The sequence below is a fragment of the Notolepis coatsorum genome (genome assembly GCF_963971535.1).
Source record: "Notolepis coatsorum genome assembly, chromosome: 6".
Classification (NCBI taxonomy): Eukaryota; Metazoa; Chordata; class Actinopteri; order Aulopiformes; family Paralepididae; genus Notolepis; species Notolepis coatsorum.
In genome coordinates this window covers 102,088,620-102,111,172 of record NC_140170.1, presented here as the reverse complement: position 1 = coordinate 102,111,172, position 22,553 = coordinate 102,088,620, and the positions used below count along the sequence as shown (strand labels likewise).

The window sequence follows — 22,553 nt, the reverse complement described above, 5'->3', positions numbered from 1 at the left end:
TTTACGTGACACGGTAGAGGTAGATCGGTCGCATTCTGAAGGTTCCCGGTTCGTTTCTGGCTCCACTCAACTTCATGTCTAAGTGTCCTGAACGAGACACTTAACCCCTAACTGCTCCCGGCGAGCTGGTTGGTCGCCTTGCATGGCTGCGTTCGCCATTGGTGTGTGTGTGAGTGAATGGCTGAATGTGAGACATTGTAAAGTGCTTTGGGGAGTCGAAAGACTCATTAAAATGTGCTATATAAATCCAGTCCATTTACCATTTACCATACAGTTTATACAGTACAACTGGGTACAAGGGGTGATATATATCAGTGCTGCTGTTTACCTTGAGGAGTTGTTCCTGCCTGGTGAATAGAAGCTGTCTCATGGCTTAACTTCCTCTTGGCCTCCAACACTGGGTTCTCAAACTGGGTCTTCTGGTTGATGTGGCTGGAACACAAACACATTCATGTTCACATTCTCCTACGCAGAGAGTTGGACGGTGTTCCACTGTCAAAACGTCACTGCCTGGTAAACTAACCAGTGTTACCTATACTCATATAGTTTTCCCTTAACATATTAAATAAATAATAATATATTATTGCCCCCCCCCCCCCCCCCGCCATATTTAAATTCTTCCCCATAATAACTTTTTGGAAGTTAAATAATTGTATTTCACAGCGTCCAAGCAGCCTTGTCTAATCACTGTGTCCATGGAAACGATGATGCATAATGGTATAGGACAAAAAAAAAAGATAGTCCATTTACCTTGCTAATAACTAACTATGCTACAACACTGCAAAACTCATAAATGCTCAGGCAAACTAAATTTTGTTATTTTGTGATACACCCAATTAAATTTTCCAGATGGATGTCCCGATTTAGCACAGATTTTGACTCTCTTGGGCAGAGCCGTTTAGCTTTGCGTAGCAGTGTGGTCCACGTACTACTCATACCACACACCTCTCACAGACTGAGTTCCATGAGCCATTTGTATGCAGTAAATTATGAATGCATCTTTCATACAGAGGAACCATGCATTTCTAATAGAGACACGCTCTTGGGTGGGTGGGTGGGGGCATTATAAATGCATTTATAAACACAGCACACAAACATGCTGACTGGAATCACCGTTGTGTGGGGAAATGCTACCGTGGCTTTTAGCCGGTAGAGAATCAATGAACTCCTGAAGCCAAGTGATATAACATTCTGTTCCATCTACGACGTCCCGCTCTTGCACATGCAAACCACAGCCTTTTATTTCAGACGCCAATTCGTTTCAACCATTTCGGCAATTCAAGTGACCGAGCTCCATCTTTGTGACACTGACTCCCAACGTCCAACAGACACACAGTGTGAGTGACTCTATCTCTATCTATCTGTCGCCTCCACCCATTGCAGGGATCCTTCTGCGGCTCGGAGCAATAAAACAAGCGCTCTGTTCGCTTTTTTCTCCTCCATTTTATTTTGTATCACAGATTGTTGCTACCTCTCCTTTTCACCCTCCCCTGCCCACCTCTCTCTCTCTCTCTCTCTCTCTCTCTCTCTCTCTCTCTCTCTCTCTCTCTCTCTCTCTCTCTCTCTCTCTCTCTCTCTCTCTCTCTCTCTCTCCGCATCCTGCTTGAAAATGTTCATTCTCTCTCTCTACTGCTGTTATAATGGCTGTGTTCCAGTGATTTCCTGCTGGGCCACTGAGCACTAAAACACATTTTGTACACAGACAGACAGTGTGTGTACACACACACACATACACACACACACACATACACACACACACACACACACACACACACACACACAATACAGAGAACACAATCAGCGCTGTGTTCACAAACAGGTCAATGCAATGTTACCCACGGTGTCTCCGTTTACCACACGCTGATAAAACAATGGAGGAATCTCCACACACACACACACACACACACACACACACACACACACACACACACACACACACACACACACACACACACACACACACACACACACACACACACACACACACACACACACACACACACACACACACACACACACACACACACACACACACACACACACACACACACACACACACACACACACACACACACACACACACACACACACACACACACACACACACACACACACACACACACACATCTCCCAGCGCAGGGAAACACTCGGTACCTTCATCTTTATGCCACAGCAGTTTGATTATATACGGAACATATTTATTTGTGCCGTTTGGGCTCCTCAATGGACGTTAAGAAGGCAACTTACTCCACATAGTATGTGCCATACTGGGGATCGTCAATCTCCTCCCAGCCGTAGGGAAGCTCTGTGGACAAAGGAAGACAACCATTGTCACACACACACACACACACACACACACACACACACACACACACACACACACACACACACACACACACACACACACACACACACACACACACACACACACACACACACACACACACACACACACACACACACACACACACACAGACAGACATACAGACAGACTTGCAAATACACTGCTCACACAGAGAGATAAGAGTGTAGCAGGAAGAGAATATGCCACAGAGTAGAGAGTAGAAACGATATGATGTAAAGTCAAGCTGGAGAAAATTAGCCGTTAAGCGTGGCTATAAAGGTGGACCCCCCCCCGCCCCTCTCTCTCTCTTCTTTTTCTTCTTCTTCGTCTTCTTCTTCTTCTTCTGGATGCTTAGCCTATACAAGTGGCCGTGACAAGAACCTACAATGATGTGAGGAACATTTCTGCTTGGTTTCAAACACAGGCAGCCTGTCTGGAATGGATGCTGTATGTCATGCCCTGGTGAACACATGAGGCAGGAGGGAAAGAAAGAAAGAGAGAGAGAGAGAGAGAGAGAGAGAGAGAGAGAGAGAGAGAGAGAGAGAGAGAGAGAGAGAGAGAGAGAGAGAGAGAGAGAGAGAGAGAGAGAGAGAGAGAGAGAGAGAGAGAGAGAGAGAGAGAGAGAGAGGGAGATAGAGGGAGAGAGAAAAGCTCTTCACGCAAGAGAGAGCTTTGGAGTTGCTTTTCAGAGGAAGCACACCAACTAGCATTTCCGAGCGCCTGTAAAAATTCCATTAAAAACAAGGCTGGAAGGCATCGGTGTTTCACACAGCATGCATATCCTTTCTCTGTCTCTGTATGCACTTAGCCCACATTACCCATTCGAGGGACGAGAGGACACTGCTGGCATTCCAGGGACAAGGGACGAGACACAAGACATGACCCCACTCCACTATGGTGAGGGGGGAGTGGGGGGGGGGGGGGGGGGTGGCCCACGTGCCTCTGCTCGGAGACATGTATGAAGTGAAGTGTCATTTCAAAGGACGTTACACATCTTGGAGCCTCGTTGCCAATGATGTATATTTGATGAGCTACAGTACAGTGTGTGTGGTCTGTATGTAATTATGTAAGTAATGCATGGTATAATATGGAGCGTGGGGGGTATGTCCGTGTGCAAAGCTGTAGTTAACGGTACTATGCATGCAAGTGTGAATGGCTCAGTAAACATGACTTACCTCCGTCCTCACACTTCTCTGGAGGCTTGGCCTTCTTGGCCAGGCGGGGATCCAGCCACGTGGTGGTCTTGCTGTTGTGACTGTGGAGGACAGACAGAAGCAGCCATGAACACCAGACATAGCCCTGTTAAACCAAAGCTTATGCAAGGATTACGCAATCATGCTTTTGTACGTGACAGTTACTCACAAACAAACCATTTGAACCGTTCAGCGAAAACCACTTTATGATTAGAAACATCCTAGATTAGAAAAAAACGAAACTAAAACAAAATATGACAAAGAACACTCAAGTGAATATGAAAAACAAACAAACCCACCCTTCCTCAAAAGTATTGGACATTAAAATATTAAAAGGAGAGGGAGGGGTCAAACTCGCTTCTTGTGATGATCTTCTGATAACTTCAGACTCAAGTGGCTATTAGTTGAAGAACACAGAGCCCTAAGAGGGCTATATTTACACCATTGTCCCTAAAACAAAGTATTGATTTGTGAGGGGGGGGGGGGGAAACAGCTGATGTTGTCTTTATGAGAAGCCATAAAAGAATTGCTGCGTTTTGGAAAAGTGAAAAGTGGAAATCATGGTCTCTGTAACAACCTCCATAAAGGAAGCCTTTTAGGCTCCACGGTCGAGGACCAGGCCCATCCATCTACAGGATCTGACCTAATCTAATCTAAACCTGTCTGGCATTACATTACATAACAAGGAATGACTTATGGTATGTGCAGTGCATCGCTAATTGGATCAGCAATTCCATTTACACTTTGACGATGAATGATGGTGATGATATATACAGTCATCTGTGTGGTGTTACATAAGAGTCAGGGGCGGTGGTTACTAAATGTCATGTCATTAGGTAAGCGAATGTGATATTCATATTAACATGTTATTCCTTTGGTCTAAGACAGTACAAACATATTCGTGAAACTCTCTCAATAATCCAAAAACTAGAGTGCTGAAACTCAAACTTGTGATGTCATCATAAAGTCTGAAGCTGCTCCATCAACAATGAATTCAGAAATATTTGATAGTTGACGGTGAGAGTACCCAGGGGAATGTTCTGAGTTCATGTGTACATTTTCTGTTCCAGAACTGAGACCACTACTATAGAATAAAGCTCATTTTGGATATAGCTCTCTGGTTATCTGGTTTCTGGCTTTGGAAGAGAGTGTCTCAGGCCATGGAAATAACATATTCAAAGGGGCGTTCTCCTTTAATGACAAAGCACACAACGTAACCACATACTGTTCTGGGCTGAACTTGAACCCTTTCACTACAACACTACAAAGGGTTAACACTTTCACTACCACATAACAAAGGGGTTAACACTTTCACTACCACACTACAAAGGGGTTAACACTTTCACTACCACACTACTGTTCTCTTTATGCCGCTGCACAGTAAATTTCGCAGTAAGCAGAATATTTATTTTCATTGCTATTCGGACAATGTCCAAATTGACCTTCCTTTGAAAGTTAAATGTCAAGATTCCCTCAAGCCTCTGCTAGCTGGTCTTGAAGACATTAAGACTTGGATGAATCTAAAATGTTCTCACTCTTAATGATGTGAAGACAGGTTATTGTGTTCAGGCATTGTTTTAATGACTCTGTTAGTGCTCTAGGACCCCTTACTGCCAAATTATCGCTCCTTTATCAAAAGTCAAAGTACATTTGACAAACAAATGAGCTCTGTAGTAAAAGGCTCCTTTTTTCAGTTGAGTCTTGTGTCCAAAGTAAAGCCCTACCTCTCTCCCAATGACCTCGAGAGGGATATCCATGCCTTTATTTCGTCCAGGTTGGACCATTGTAATGGACTGTATGTGGGTCTCGATCAGCTCTCCCTGCGACGCCTGCAGCTAGTGTAGAACTTGTCGAATTAGTTTGTTTCTTTGTACTGTGAAGCACTTTGGTACAACTTCGGTTGGTTTTAAATGTGCTATATAAATAACATTAACCGTCTGTAGTGTGGTAGTTAAAGGGTTAACCTTTTATAATGTGGTAATGAAAGGGTTAAACACACAAATTATTAATAGTGCACTGTATTAAATGTATAAATGTTCACTGTATTAGTGATCACCCATAGATAATGAATAAACAAGCGCCCTTCCTCCGTGGATGTACCTCGCTAGGGTCACTGATGATGCTTGTTGTCGCGGATACCATCCTCAGCTTACTGTATATCAGTGGGGGGAGCTGACATGATGTGTGGGCGGTGGTGGTTGAATAAAATATTTGAGAATAAACTGCTCTTGCCGTGGCACGTGGCAATCCTTTCACAATCCTATATATATCTATTATTATTATCTATTAGCTACACTATTTCTTCATGATTAGTCTGATTAGCCTTTTCTCTTCACTATTCTGCACCTGATGGAGGATGAGTGACATGCAAGCCTGCCGGATTAGTAGGCAACTACTGCTTGACCTTACTCCTAAAACCCACCTCACCCCTGCCCATTTCGACAACCTAAGATGGCTTAGAGTAGACGACAGAGTACAGCAACTTGCAATGGGCCTGGTCTACAAGATTACGCTACACCACTAAGGTACCCATGTAGGCATGTACATGTCGAGATACTTCCCAAAGGTCAGTGAATACCACAACCACAACACCAGAGGGAGTTCCACAAATCATGTCCAACCCAGATTCGGCTCAAATAAGGGACTAAACACATTTCACAATTATGCCACACCAATGTGGAACGCCCTACCCACAGCCGTAAAATAATGTGAATCCCTACCCACTTTCAAAACCGCTCTAAAAAAGCACCTACGGGAGGCCGCAATTCGAAACTGGCCCCGGTAAATGTCTGGATGTAACAGTACTGTATATCTGTATATCATCATGTAGGTCATAAATGTTATGAATTGAAAATGGGACCCTGATGTAAACAAGACGAAAGTCTTTCTCTGGTCTGCATCCCCTTAACAATTGTGTGTATTGAGCCGTACTGTATTGTACCCATTCTGCAATCTGTTAATAACATTTTCAATCAATCAATCAATCAATCAAACTGAAAAAATAAATAGTAACAACGTAACCTGATGTCTGCTACAAAGCCAGAGCTACCGACATTGAGGCCAACCTGAGATTTCTGGCGAATAGCATAGTCAAGGCAAAAGGTAACCCACATATCCCACCCACTGAAGATAAATTCGACCATATTGTTATACACGTCGGAAATAATGACTGTAGGATGAAAGTCTCTGAGGTCACAAAGATCAACATAGTTAGGCTTTCTGACCTCGCTAGAAAGATGAGTCGGCATCGAGTAATCTTCTCTGGCCCCCTGCCTGTAAACCGGCATGATGATGAGTTCGTGAGTAGGACAGCTTCTCTACACCGATGGCTGGAAAAATACTGTAAAGAACAGGGCTTAGGGTTCGTGGATAATTGGTCCTCTTTCTGGGGGCGCCCTGGCTTGCTGAGAAAGGACGGCGTGCATCCTAACATGCAAGGCGCCTCTCTCTTATCTCACAATATAGACAAGATTATAGCTTCGGGCTGACAGCCACCCCACAAGCATGCCAGGGTGCAGGCTCTTAGCGAGCCTGCTAGTCATGCTAAACTGATGGACCCTGCCAATCCTTATACCTTTCTTGCTCGGTCCCTCCTCCACCAGGCTCCACACTCCTCTCTTTCTATCTCTACCCCTAAACCTGTATACCCAATCAAAACTAGAATATCCCATTACGCTCCGCTTTACCCAGCTCGTCCTTGTGCGATAAACCATGCCAACTTAATTGCGATTAAACCTACCCGCATGGCTGAAAACCGCGCTGCTAAGTATACAGAGTGTGTGAAGGTTGGCCTTATCAACATCCGCTCTCTGCCAACCAAAGCTCTTTTGGTAAATGAACTGATAACAGACCATAGTCTCGACCTATTGGGCCTCACTGAGACATGGCTTAAACCTAATGACTTTCTGCCCTTAAACGAGGCCTCACCCCCTAATTTTAGTAGCTCCCACATCGCACGCACCTCGAAGAAAGGAGGCGGAGTTGCTCTAATTTATGACTCTAAGCACAACTTTACATCCGACGCAAACTGTAAGTTTTCCTCGTTTGAGGTGCTCCTGTTGCATCCCTCTCCACCCAACAGAAAGTGTGGCGGTCTGATTCCTACCTCCACTGCATCCTTTGTAATGGCTGTCCTATACCGCCCCCCAGGCCCTTACACCCTCTTCCTAGATGAATTTTCAACTTTCATCTCTGAGCTTGTTATGCGCTCAGATAACATTTTAATTGTTGGTGATTTTAACATTCATTCCAATAAAACTCTAGATCCCCTAAATAAGGCTTTTACCGACATCATTGTCGGTCTCATTCAAATCGTTGACCAACCCACTCACAGTGGTGGGAACACCCTTGACCTAGTCCTAGCCCGCGGTCTCACTGTGTCAAATTTGACCGTCTCCCCCTATGTTCCTGCTCTCTCAGATCACTACCTCATCAAATTTCAAATTGATCTGACGGTTTCTCGCCCAGACAGTGTAGAATCCTATATGAGCCGTCGTATTAACGCCTCAACTGTCCCAATTCTAGTTAACTGCCTACCAGACACCCTCTCTCCCTTCCTCTCTTACTCTGGCCCCCTTGATCTCTTTACAGACAAACTTAATGCCGCCCTTCGTAGCACGCTCGACATTGTTGCTCCCCTTAAACCTAAAATTAAACGTGCTCCGCAAAAACTAACTCCCTGGTTTACGGAGGAAACGCGCTCCTTTAAAAAGGCTTGTCGCAAACTTGAACATAAATGGCGTTCGACCAAACTCGAAGTATTCCGCCTCGCCTGGAATGATAGTTTACGTAACTACAAAAAGGCACTCTCACTTGCCAAAACCTCTTATTTTTCCAGGCTCATAAATGAAAACAAAAACAACTCAAAGTTTCTGTTTGACACAGTTGCAAAACTTACGCAGAAACAACCAAGTGCCCTAAACCATGCGTTCTCGGCTAACGAATTCATGACATTTTTTACCAAGAAAATTGACCTCATTAGAGATGAAATTGTTGCTTTACTCAACAATCAGAGTCCCTCCCAACCTTTGACGGGCATTCCCCCTGACTTTGACTCCAGTCATATGCTATGCTGCCTTGAAAACGTCTCACTTAGTGCCCTCTCTAAACTGGTTGGCACGGCTAAACCTTCAACCTGTCTGTTTGACCCTCTCCCAGCAACTCTCATCAAAAAACTCTTCCCAACTCTAGGCCCTGCCCTACTCAATATCTTCAACACCTCTTTGTCTACTGGCGTGGTGCCCCTGGCCTTTAAATCAGCCGTCATTAAACCACTACTTAAAAAACCGAACCTCGACCCTCTAATCTTGAAAAATTACAGACCTATCTCCAATCTTCCATTCCTATCCAAAGTGTTAGAACGGATCGTCGCAACGCAACTTACTGACCATTTATCAAACAATAATCTTAATGAATCATTTCAATCTGGCTTTAGAGCCTTACACTCCACAAATGACTTACTGCTCTCTCTTGACTCAAACCTCACTTCTGTGCTCTTATTGCTTGATCTCAGTGCAGCCTTTGACACTATCGATCACTCGATTCTTCTAGGTCGGCTTGAGAATCATGTTGGCATTCGGGGTCTCGCACTAGCTTGGTTTAAATCCTATTTAACACTTTCAGCGCCACGCCTGGTTTTCCGTTTTAGCGCTTGAATGCCACCATCGGCGCCAATGTTAACGTTAATATCGCCTAATCTATGTTTTAAATTATGGCTATGTGTCTAATCTGCCCATCGCATTATCAAAGACTATTTTCCAGTCAGTGCTGTGAAGGCAGATTGTTTTTTTATCGCGTCGTTGCCGTTTCAGAGCAGTTAGAAAAGCCCCCGTTTTGATATAAAAAACAGCTCATTCTGGAGCATTCTATGAAAATCGTCTTTTAGTGGAATATTCCACAACGTTGATATTCGTCGGCCTTTTTATGAATCGTTTTCAAATAAACGCTAGATGATCAATATTATACGTGCACGCACGCACATTACGGCCGCGCACTGATAATCGCTCCGTTGATTTCCTCACAGACTTTTACAGTGAAACCGAAAGAAGACATTTCACAAAACAGCTTATAACTTCATCAAACTTACTCTGATTATCCTACCACTGATAACATAGAGTCCTTACCTGACATCAGATGGTATCCAACTGGTATATTCCAATTCCTGATCACCATTCGAAAAAATCGATACGTGTATGGATCCAACGCGATACAGTAGAACTCCATGATCCGCGGGGATCTGAGGCTCCAGAATGAACTCTAGTAACCCCGGCTGGATCAGTGAACTGGAAAATGTGGAGTACCGGATTTTTTTCCCCATTCATTTTCATTGAGTCCATTCCAAAATCACTTATGTCATCTGGGAGACGACAGGGGGCGCTTTTTTCCACAGTGATCGCCGGCGCCCCTCGGCTATACTCGGGTAGGCTCGGGTGATGCAATAATTTTTCAGATCGCAAAAAAAATAAAATTATAATAATTCCGAGAAATCTCGTGCGTGGCATGCAACCACCTATAAAAAAACCCGAGAAATCTCGTGAGTGGCACTGAAAGTGTTAACTGATAGAACACAATGCGTGGTCTATAATGATTTAACATCTGAGACCCTCCCAGTGCAATGTGGTGTCCCACAAGGCTCTGTCCTGGGCCCTTTGCTATTTTCGATTTACATGCTACCCCTCGGCGATATCATACGCAAATTTGGCATAAACTTTCACTTTTACGCTGATGACACCCAATTATATATACCTATTAAGCCAAATGATTCCTCCCAACTACAAAACCTTGAGGCCTGCTTGCTTGCCGTCAAAAAATGGATGTCGCAAAACTTTCTACTCCTTAATGCAGATAAAACTGAGATGTTAATTGTTGGCCCCCCAAACCACAGAGGCCTGTTTCAGGACATCTCCCTCAACTTTGATACCTGTCATGTATCCCAGAGCTCCACCATAAAAAACCTCTGAGTCATTTTTGATTCCTCCCTCTCATTTAATGCACATATAAAAAATGTCACCAAAATTGCATTCTTCCATCTTCGTAATATCGCAAAAATACGCCCCATTTTAACTCTGGCTGATGCTGAAACCCTGATTCATGCTTTGGTCTCATCACGTCTGGACTACTGTAATGCACTTTTTTCAGGCCTACCTAATTCAAGCATCAAAAATCTTCAACTCGTGCAAAATGCGGCTGCACGGATACTAACTAGAACTAGAAAATTTGATCACATCACACCAGTTTTGTCCGCCCTACATTGGCTTCCTATCCAAGCCCGTTCTGACTTTAAAGTGCTACTCCTCACCTACAAAATTTTAAATGGGCTTGCACCGCTCTATCTATCCGATCTCATCTCCCGATACTCGCCCGCTCGTGCTCTGCGCTCACAAAATGCGGGGCTTCTATCGACCCCTAGGGTTAAAAAGAAATCCGCCGGCCACAGAGCCTTTGTCTACCGCACTCCCTACCTGTGGAACAAATTACCTGCCGTCATCAGGGGCGCCTGCTCTGTCGAAGCTTTTAAATCCCTGCTTAAGACTCATCTTTTCTCTCTCTCCTTCAACCTACCTTGATCTCACCTGGTCGGGGACTGACCTTTAGATTAATCTGTGTAGTTTAGTTATGGTACAGGGTACTACATGGTACCACTGGGTAGTTTACTATAGGGTAGTTTAGTTAGGGTACAGGGTACTACATGGTACCACAGAGTACTACATGGTACTGCATGGCACTACAGGGTACTACATGGCTCTACATGGCACTACATGGCACTACATGGCACTACAGGGTACTACATGGTACCACAGGGCACTACAGGGTACTACATGGCACTACAGGGTATTACAGGGTACTACGGGGTACTACATGGCACTACGGGGTACTATATGGTACTACATGGCACTACAGGGTACTACATGGTACTACATGGCACTAGAGGGTACTACATGTTTGCTCCTTTGCAGCACCACAAACTCTCTAACTCTTCCCCCCCCCCCCTCCCCCCCCCTCCCTCCCCCTTCTCTCTGAGTGCCCGTCTCCTGGCGCTGACTAAGGTGATGGATGCCTCGGGGTCTTGGCCAAGATTGTAGTGACTGCTCTACATGCACCTCCGAGGCCTTGGATCAGTTATTCACCGCCGTCTGTCCGTGGTCCTGTCAACTGATTAACAGTATTAACAGACTGTTAACAGATTAACAGTCAACGCGGTTTCATTGCTGGGTTAAGTACTTCTATTCTATTCACATAATACGCTTACTTCATATATCTACTCCATTCACATATATGCCTACCACTTGTATCTATTGCTATGTCCGCCTACTACAATCTCATGAGCTGTCTAACGCCTGTCCCGTCTCCCTGTCTCCCTATGACTTGCTGTCCTGGAGTGTTGACCGGAGTTTTGGACGTCCCGTGACGAAGGCCGGGAGATTGTGACCCCCTCTGCGTGCCCCCCTGTCTCCGGAGGTCTCGTAGTGGTGACCGGAGTGCCGGATGTCCCGCGATGATGTCAGGGAGTTCGCGACCCTCTCTGCGCTACCCCCTATCTCCCTGTCTCCGGCTGTCCCTGAGCAACGACCGGAGTGTTGAATGTCCCGTGACTAAGACGGGGAGGACGTGACCCTCTTTGCGCCGCCCCTGTGCCTCAAATAGATCCGCTATCAACTCTATCTTTAATCTTTCAAAATGTTCAGTTGCTATCGCTATTAGCTCTATCTTTAATCTTTCAAAATGTACAGTTGCTATTGCATGCACTCATCTGTGTTTCACCACACACATAAGTGCATGCTTACCAACTGTCCGTCTGCAACACTACTATCACCAACATCTAAGAAGGGAGATCCCCCCTTGAATGGCCCTTCTAAGGTTTCTCTCCTCCACACTGCCTGTGGAGCTTTTTTCCCTATTGTTAGGTTTTAGTGAGTTTTTCCTTACCTTCGCGTGGGGTATGTCTGGGAGTGCTTGCATTCTTTCATTTATTTGCATTCATCTAAAATATTTTGGACCTTATGGTGTTCTTGTTCTGTTCTTGACTTATTGTTATGTTTTCTTCTTGACTTGTTTAAAGAAGACGTGTACGGCCCATGGGGACATTAACGTGTGTTGTCGGGCCCTATAAATAAATTTGATTTGATTTGATTTAAGTGCTCACAGAAAATCAAAAGCAGTGCAAAGCAGCCAGCCAGCGATCCAACGGTGCTTCCAACCAGTGGCTCGTCAACCAGTGATCAAACAGTGCTTCTAGCCAGTGGCTCGTCAACCAGTGATCAAGCAGTGCTTCTAGCCAGTGGCTCGTCAACCAGTGGTCAAACAGTGCTTCTAGCCAGTGGCTCGTCAGCCAGTGATCAAACAGTGCTTCTAGCCAGTGGCTCGTCAGCCAGTGATCAAACAGTGCTTCTAGCCAGTGGCTCGTCAGCCAGTGATCAAACAGTGCTTCTAGCCAGTGGCTCGTCACGAGAGACAGACGCACCATGCACATCCCGAGGTTTCATTATTTCCTGTTCCTTGTTTACCACGGCTCAGAGTGTTTATGTGTATGGGAATACCTGTTCTATTCTATTCATATGTGTTGACCTAATGTACCTGTAAATACTATATTTTAATGTTGTCCTTCCAAGCATACTTTCCGCTCCATATGTATTATACTACCAGGCAAGCATAGCCTACAATTAAAACCAATTACATTTCAATTGGTTCATAAGAGACGCAGACCAACAAAATGTATTGTTATTCAAATCCTGATTTCCCTGTCCGCCTCATAAAGAATGATTATATGGGTTGTACTGTATGTAAGTGGATGTGATTTCATGTATAACTGTTAATTTGTGTGTGTGTGTGTGTGTGTGTGTGTGTGTGTGTGTGTGTGTGTGTGTGTGTGTGTGTGTGTGTGTGTGTGTGTGTGTGTGTGTGTGTGTGTGTGTGTGTGTGTGTGTGTGTGTGTGTGTGTGTGTGTGTGTGTGTGTGTGTGTGTGTGTGTGTGTGTGTGTGTGTGTGTGTGTGTGTGTGTGTGTGTGTGTGTGTGCGTGCGTGTGCGTACGGACATTGCGTACTGAGCTCATTGATGCCAATCACTGCTATTGCTATCCGTAAGCGGCTATAGAAAACTACTCAAAACACTCTCACTCCGATCTCTACCAACTTGCCTTCCTTGTTTAGGCAATGACTGTAATGTTTTCTCCTCTTGTATTTTGCTGTTTTTATATTTGTATGTTATGTGATGCACCTTGTTTTAATTATTGTGTTATGTGATGTACTTTGTATTATTTCTGTATCATGTGAAACACTTTGCAACATCGTTGGATAAATAAAAATGTACTTACTTACTTACTTACTTACTTACTTACTTACTTACTTACTTACTTACTTACTTACTTACTTACTTACTTACTTACTTACTTACTTACTTACTTACTTACTTACTTACTTACTTACTTACTTACTTACTTACTTACTTACTTACTTACTTACTTACTTACTTACTTACTTACTTACTTACTATTGCTGCTACCACTACTCACTGCAGCTGTGTTGACCCACAGAGCAGATCACTGCCACACCGTACCATGAAGATGCACTGAACTCACTCTATGAAGTAGACCATGCCCGTCTCTGTGTAGGCCATCTCCCAGTTGAGGGGCAGGGGCTCCAGGCTGTCGTCGCGGGGCAGCGAGCTCCACGTACGGAAGTCCATGGTGCTGCTGGACTGGGTGTAGCTGGGGACCGCCTTCCTCCAGTCTGCCCCCTCTTTGTGTTCTGTGGAGAGGGAAGGGGGGAAAGAATGATGGGGGGAAAGAATGATGGGAGGGAGGGATAGGGGGAGAGCAGAAGGTTAGCACTGCATGCACACCTCGAACCTCCTCTGATTTTCCCAGCATGCCATGTAATAGAAAGGTAGGGAGGTTGATATCGCTCAGAGGATTTGCATGCGAGTGATGCTGATGATGTGTGTGTGTGTGTGTGTGTGTGTGTGTGTGTGTGTGTGTGTGTGTGTGTGTGTGTGTGTGTGTGTGTGTGTGTGTGTGTGTGTGTGTGTGTGTGCGTGCGTGCGTGCGTGCGTGCGTGCGTGCGTGCGTGAGTGCGTGCGTGCGTGCGCGTGCGTGCGTGTGTGTGTGTGAGTGTTTGTCTGTGTGTGTGTGTGTGTGTTCACTAAAGCACTGTTTTGCATTTGGCATGTGCACACGCTGTGAATGCATTATGTGTATGTGTGTGCAGACTCCCCGGCTGTATTGATAGAGATGGGGGATTCACATTAACCCTTTCACTACCACACTACAGAAGGTTAACCATTCACTACCACCCTACAGAAGGTTAACCTTTCACCTTTTAACCATCTGTAGTGTGGTAGTGAAGGAGTTAACCTGCTGTAGTGTGGTAGTGAAATGGTTAACCCTTTGTAGTGTGGTGGTGAAGGTGTTAAGCCTTTGTAGTGTGGTAGTGAAGGGGTTAACCTTCTGTCGTGTGGTAGAGAAAGGTTAACCATCTGTAGTGTGGTAGTGAAAGGGTTAAGGCCATTTGAGCCACGGGCAAATTCGGCATGACGGCTGCTCCTTATATTCATCCCAATGCGTTTTATTGTCATTCCTCCTTTAAGGAGAGCCCGTGCAGCAATGGACATGAAACATCCATCCCTAATTGACTAAGCATTTCACACTCCTCTTCTGAAGCTGCTGTTTATAAGAGGATGAAACACGAGTCCTTTTCATCTCGTTCTCTTTGTATGGCAATAACCCCCATAATGATGCAACAAGACGAGTTTTCTATAACGTTCTCCCTAGAGATCAATCAGCATGAATGTCATATGTTGTGATTCATTCCTAAAGGTCCCCTCCACTCAAAACGTGTTTTTGTGTCTTGGAGGCATGGCTTTGAGTATACAGCTATTTGTGCAGAACTTGTCACCAGAGCTCCCTTTTCACATTGTTCCACTGGAGGGGGGAGGGCTTCTCTGTACTTCCTCAAAATTTACACACACATATTATACACAAGACAGAGAGCGAGAGCGAGAGAGAGAGAGAGAGAGAGAGAGAGAGAGAGAGAGAGAGAGAGAGAGAGAGAGAGAGAGAGAAAGAGAGAGAGAGACAGAGAGAGACAACGAGAGAGAGAGAGAGACAACGAGAGAGAGAGAGAGAGAGAGAGAGAGAGAGAGAGAGAGAGAGAGAGAGAGAGAGAGAGAGAGAGAGAGAGAGAGAGAGAGAGACACACACATACGCAGACAAACAAACACACATGCATGCATACACGCACACACATGCACACTAATAGACACACAGGATGTTGCGACCAATCTTGTCATGTAAACACTGGGGCGAGTTCAAGTGAGGTCATCACCAGTGAGGTCATCACCAGGGGGAGGTCAGTCAGGAGTTCAGACATATGCTCAGTTTTCCATTAAACCCTTTTTTCCCCCATCAGGTCATACGTCTCTGCCCTTCTAAGGATGGTCTGAGTGAGACATCCCTGCCACAGTTACAGCCACAGCTGTGTGGGTTGTGGTGGAGCATCGTTCTGTGACTGGTTTCTTCCCATCCCATATTAAGACTCCTCCAGCTCCCTGTCAAGTCTTTCATGTTGGCTTATTCCTCACAACCGAATGAGCAGATGAGCCACGAAGGTGACATTCACATAGTTCTGTTCTTTGAGGATCCTGCCTTGTATAAACTCTGGACTTGGTATAGATTTCCACCATCTTACTATATGAAACTATATAAAAGGTGTAGTGCACGGTTCGTGTGGCGCGTGTAACCTAGTTATTTTGAAGGTTCCTTCTCCTTGTCTAAAGGACAGAGGCTCTCCTTGGAGAGCGGAGGGGAGTGCTGTCCTGATTGATCACATTCATAGTGACCTGCTGTCTGGGTGAAGCTGGCTCAAGGTGACCTGCACTATAACGGAAGGTCTAGCTGCTGTAATAAGTATTACAGGTGGTGGGTCAAATCAGTTTGTCTTAGGGCAGCAGTTCTCAAACTACGGGTCGCAACCCAAAGTGGGGTAGTGGGTAGGTGACAGTGGGGGGGGCATTGGCAAAAAAAAAACAAAAAAAAAAATCAATACTTTTTTTTCATGTTCTGGCAATATATTTTGGCTGAATATGCCTCATTTTATAAATGTGTATTGATAACACAGTGCTGTAATAAAATTTTCTAATAAATATGCATGATCAAGTTCAACAACGTGTGCTTGTATTTTGATATTCCTTAACTCCTTAATTCCACGTTGAAATTACGCAATACATTAACCCAATCTGCGCCATCCACGTATATACGTGTTTGCTCGCCAACCGCTGAACGCCAATCACGTATATATACGTTATTTGGTCCGTTTTCCTTCGATTTTAATATTCTATTCAGTGTCACGTCAACATAGAGGTCTATGTTACCGTTAAAAGGCATACTGAGACCCCAAGCGTGCAGTACCGGCCAGATCCTGCTAGGTGGCAGTATCGCCCACCCTGAAGCCCTGTTCCAGACTGTGTGTCACATCTAATCTCATCGGGTGGAGAATTTTGGTCCAGGCAAGTCTAGCGGTTCACCTGATCACATTGGAACGCGTCCATGGCCCCTCGATGCATGTGTTGTGCCAGATTATGTCGGGGACCCGATGGACATCAATACTGGAAATCGCGATCAGACAAGTGGAATATTCTTTTTGGAATAACCCTGATCAAAGGTAAGGACTATCTGACGTCAATTCCACTTTGATCCTACAATGATTTCATATCGATCCAGTCGATCAACGTATGTAGTATTCAAAACGAATGCAGCTGATGGCGATCAGAGCATCAAAAAACGACCCCCCCTCTTTGATGCATTCATGATGAAACATAATACCTATTATATACCTTTGATTTGGAAACAGTAGCGTGTCCAGGCGAGTAACGCGAACGCATTTAGCTAAATGCATTTAGCATAATGCAGTTCCCAGGAATTAGCCAGGATCACTCTGAAACTATACAATATTCACAACGGGATAACACGCGAACGCATACATGAACAAATGTATTCTTTTTTACATGTTGAACGAGGGATATTTACTGTCAAATGAGCCATAGTATTGTCTCCATAGCTAGAATATAGAATATAGATATAGCCCTGCAAACACCATGACGCACAGTGAAAATGCCTATTTTAAAGTGTGGCGCATTTACTACAGGATGAGGATAATAGCTGGCAGAGAAAGAGTTAAGTGTGGGGTTGCCAAAGAAATTCCTAAATAAAATGGGGTCGTGGTATAAAAAAGTTTGAGAACCCCTGTCTTAGGGGAAGGCGACCAATTCTAAGAATTGCATTAACCCTAGTGTTGAACGTCACATGATTAAGACGGGGAGGACGCAACCATCTTTGCGCCGCCCCTGTGCCTCAAATAGATTCACTATCAGCTCTATCTTTAATCTTTCAAAATGTTCAGTTGCTATCGCTATCAGCTCTATCTTTAATTTTTCAAAATGTTCAGTTGCTATTGCATGCACTCATCTGTGTTTCACTACACACATGAGTGCATGCTTACCAACTGTTAGTCTGCAACACTACTATCACCGACATCTAAGAAGGGACTTCTAAGGTTTCTCTCCTCCACACTGCCTGTGGAGCATTTTTTCCCTATTGTTAGGTTTTAGTGAGTTTTTCCTTACCTTCGTGTGGGGTATGTCTGGGAGTGCTTGCATTAATTCATTTATTTGCATTTATTTTAAATTTGTTGGACCTTATGGTGTTCTCAAGTTTCAAGTTTCAAGTTTCTTTAATAGTTGTCATACAGAAGTACAGAATACTTTTGTACAAAATGCTTCTTACTGTTGCGCTCCAGAGACTGTGCATGACAAGATAAGTATGAAATAAAAACATAGTAAAAATTAGAAGTAAAAAAAGAGGTCACAGTGTTCAGTTTAGACATATGTACAATGTTCGTAGACGTAGTTACCATACAATATACAATACTGTGCAGTGTACTAATATACAATACTATATAGTGCAAGGCATAAATGGACGAGGTGCAGTTTAGGTACAATTCACAGTAGGTGTACGAGTTGTAGTGCAAATCCTTTATCAATAAATATAAAGTGTAAGTGTGTTTGTGTGATCTAAAGTGTGGAGAGTGGGTGCTGCAGTGAGTTGTTTGTTTGAGTGAGTGTGTGCGTGTGGGTGTGTGTGCTGTGTGCATTTGATGGTTGTTGCATAGTGATTATTGTTCGTTTAGCGATTATTGTTCGTTTAGCAGCCTGATGGCCTGGGGATAGAAGCTCCTTCTGAGTCTTTCTGTGCTCGCCATAAGACTCCGGTATCGCTTGCCTGACGGCAGCAGTTCAAAGAGGCAGTTGTTCGGGTGGCTCGAGTCCTTAATAATTCTCTTAGCCTTCCCCTTGCACCGCTTGTTGTAAATGTTCTGGAGGGTGGGAAGCCCCCCTCTAATTGTGCGTTCGGCTGAACGTGTCTTGTTTTGTTCTTGACTTATTGTTATGTTTCTTCTTGACTTGTTTAAAGAAGACGTGTCCGGCCCATGGGGACATTAACGTGTGTTGTCGGGCCTTACAAATAAATTTGATTTGATTTGATTTGAAAGCGTTAACCTTTTGTAGTGCGGTAGTGTTTTAAGGGTTATTCCTGTGGCCCGGGACAGTTCAGTCAATATTTGTGGAGGTTTCTCTATGACAACACGTGAAACACAAATTCACTCATAATTCATAATTATTATTAATTTACACATATATATATATATATATATATATATATATATATATATATATATATATATATATATATATATATATTTTTTTTTTTTTTTTATTTGAAATGTTTTCCTCTGTAAAAAAATGCCAGTGAATTTTTTTTCTTCAAAAATGGCCAAAATTGACAGCTCTGAGCAGGCCTGCACTGCAGTAATGACTGCAGTAAATATTCGTGCAGAATAACTGCACAGGTTGACCCAGGATTAAATAAATAATAAATAATAGCCAATCAAAATAGACTATTAATATCATCTAAGCACGGTCCGTGCATTTAAACTCTTGCCATTGAATGGGGGATTGAATGATTGACAGCCTTGACATCCAATCAGAGTATGGCTCCTACTCTGCAGCTCTGTAGCTACACAGAGGTTGAATGATCGACAGCCTTTAGTTCCAATCAGAGAATGGCTCCTACTCTGCAGCTCTGTAGCTACACGGCTGTTTCTCCCCTCGCGGGATTGATTGATTGATTGATTGAACATTTTATTAACATAGCAGCCACGTTCGAAACCTCTATATTAGTGTATCTAACATTTAGCACTTTAATAGCAACTTATTTTTCGCCGGCGGGACATTTGCTGAGGACCAGCACAACACACCTGTGGATATTATGATTTAACAAGTCTATCTGTCCAGGAGGATGACAACATTATTGCAGGTACTGTTAGCAGGCAGCCTAGCAGTTTCTAGCTTGGATGCTAATAACTACTAACGTTATCACGCTAGCTTGGATGCTAACTAACGTAATTAAGCTGGTCATGGTTCATGGTGAGCTATTTGTGTTATACCGAGACAGCAAATGAATGAATGAATGAAAACTTTATTTGGGTGAATCGCTTGGGTGACTGTCTGAGTGACCACCTGTCGGAGTCGGAGTCCCGAAAATGGAACGTGTGTCATGCATCAACAGAACAATGTTTAGTGGATTTCGACAGCATCCTCACGCAAATGAAGGATCGATTAGATCACAAAAGACTGCTGTTTGTAGCATTGCTGGATTTGCAACTGCAGAGGAGGTCATTGAACGTTTCATCAGAAAAGAGCGAAGGATGGATTTCATTTACAAGGAGCGACAGGGACACTATTTCCTCCTAAGAAGTAACGTTGTCAATGGTGAGTGCATTTTTTTATATATATATATATATATATATATATATATTTAGTAGCTGTGTGGGGCGGGTCTGTGTTGATTATGATTTAATAATAATAATCCTCCCTCCTCCTCCCTCCTCTTCCTCTCTCTCCTCCCTCTCTCCTCCCCTCCTCCTCCTCCTCTCCTCTCCTCCTCTCCTCTCCCTCTCCTCTCTCCTCTCCCCTCCTCTCCCTCTCCTCTCCTCTCCTCTCCTCTCCTCTCCTCTCCTCTCCTCTCCTCTCCTCTCCTCTCCTTAATCAGAGTTTCCAACGCTATAGGTCTATATGACAGGCGTTGTACTCTTAAACAGTAATGTATATTTGTAGATCTGGTATGTCATAAATGTCTGGATGTAGCAGTACTGTCTATATCTCTGTATGTCATATATAGATGTAGCAGTACTGTCTATCTGTATGTCATGTTATGATGAATTGAAAATGGGGGCCCCTGATGTAAACAAGACGAAAGTCTTTCTCTGGTCTGCATCCCCTTAACAATTGTGTGTATTGAGCCGTACTGTATTGTACCCATTCTGCAATCTGTTCATTCATTCATTCATTCATTCATTCATTCATTCATTCATTCATTCATTCATTCATTCATTCATTCATTCATTCATTCATTCATTCATTCATTCATTCATTGTCCTTGTGTTACATAAAACCCACCTGTGGCCTCGTGCAGAGGAAGGTGGTAAATACATGTTAACACTTTGATCGCCATGGTTAAATTCATAATTTACCATCCCTAGCCAGCTCTATTTGTCTATGGAGAAGTTCCCCTTCTTTGCAGGGCTATAACTTTTTAAATTGTATTGCTAAATTGACATTATTATGGCCCATATGTCCTATATCTATTGTTCAGGGTGTAGCAACGTTATACTTTTTCATTCACATATTCATACTAAAATACGGTCTAAAGTATAAGTATGTTTTTATCGTTTTCTGCAGCTTTCTCCAGAACTTGATTTATAGCCCTAAATGCATTATATTGATGATCAAATACAGTTTGGTAGGAATCTGTGCGAGATAAAAAATGTCAACTGGATGTGCTTCTAGGAGTTACTACGTATGATCTGATGTTGACCGGATGGGCGGGGGGTCGTTTATAATTCCGTGGGCAACGTTATATCATTCATCTAGTGTGGGTGATATGATCATCAGAGCAGTTTATATGGAACACGTTAAAAAAAAACGCTGAATCTTACCGTATCTTCCTCGCGCCATTGGGCGATGGGCGTGGAGCAGAGATATTCCTATTATGGGATGTAGAAATACCCGATCCATTTCCAGGTTGTATAATAGTATATACGTCCAAATCATGTTGTTTATCGAGTTATTTGCACCGATCGGTGTTCACTGTGTCAAGATGGAGTCCCTCTAACGATAGCGAGTGCCCGGACGAAATATGGGTGAGCACCACTTCATCCACAGATCACTTCCTGTTGGGCGATCTGCCGATCGGCCACCAGATGGCGCTCTTGAACCGTTAGAGAGTTGAGTGGGACTCAGCAGTATATCTCAGGTCCCCGGGGGAGAAATATGATTTCGATCACAGATTTTTGAAATATTGATATCAAAGACATGTTACGGCGTCTTCGGCAGAATGAGCATGGCGGGGAATGACGAGTTTCGGCGTCTCCGGCGATTAAAGTGTTAAGATATTCCAATGTACAGTTTTGCATACCATTGACTCAGAATGGTCTGTTTTATTGAAATCGTCACAGCAGTATAGTTTGTTTATACTTCAGAAGTATGATATTTAAACATGGTCCCCAAAATGAATGGAAGCAAATGAGGAGCCTGACACCTGGGAGGAATGGGGGTGTTGCAGCGTTGGGGATGTTTAAAAAATATAATTTAATATATAATATAATAATTTGTGCTTCACCTAAACATTTGGTCAGCAGCCTCCTATTCACTCCTAAAGCTAGAAATAAGAGAGAGAACCCTTGAGGTAGTGATGTCACCCAGATGTTCTTAGGATTATTTTCTGTGATTAAGGACGTATTTAGCCTGAACTGTCCTAATGCGGGAAACCCATTTAAACCAATGTGAAGAACCATTTTGAAAGTATCATTTCATTTGACACACATGTTTGGTGCACGGTAAATGGCTGCTTTTTTATATAGCGCTTTTATCCAAAGCGCTTTACAATTTGTTACTCGCATTTTTACCC

General features: G+C 43.7%; 1 protein-coding gene across 2 annotated transcripts in view; it reads right to left on the bottom strand.

Annotated features, from left to right (window-relative positions):
- Positions 1-22,553, bottom strand: part of magi3b (membrane associated guanylate kinase, WW and PDZ domain containing 3b) — a 439,603-nt gene that overhangs the window by 46,746 nt on the left and 370,304 nt on the right. For both annotated transcript variants that reach the window (XM_084316729.1, XM_084316730.1), the window contains 4 exons: positions 14,112-14,280; positions 3,520-3,599; positions 2,248-2,305; positions 329-432 (listed from right to left, as the gene is read on the bottom strand). In XM_084316729.1, the coding sequence (XP_084172855.1) occupies positions 329-432; positions 2,248-2,305; positions 3,520-3,599; positions 14,112-14,280 (411 nt within the window). The remainder of the gene's footprint in view (positions 1-328; positions 433-2,247; positions 2,306-3,519; positions 3,600-14,111; positions 14,281-22,553) is intronic.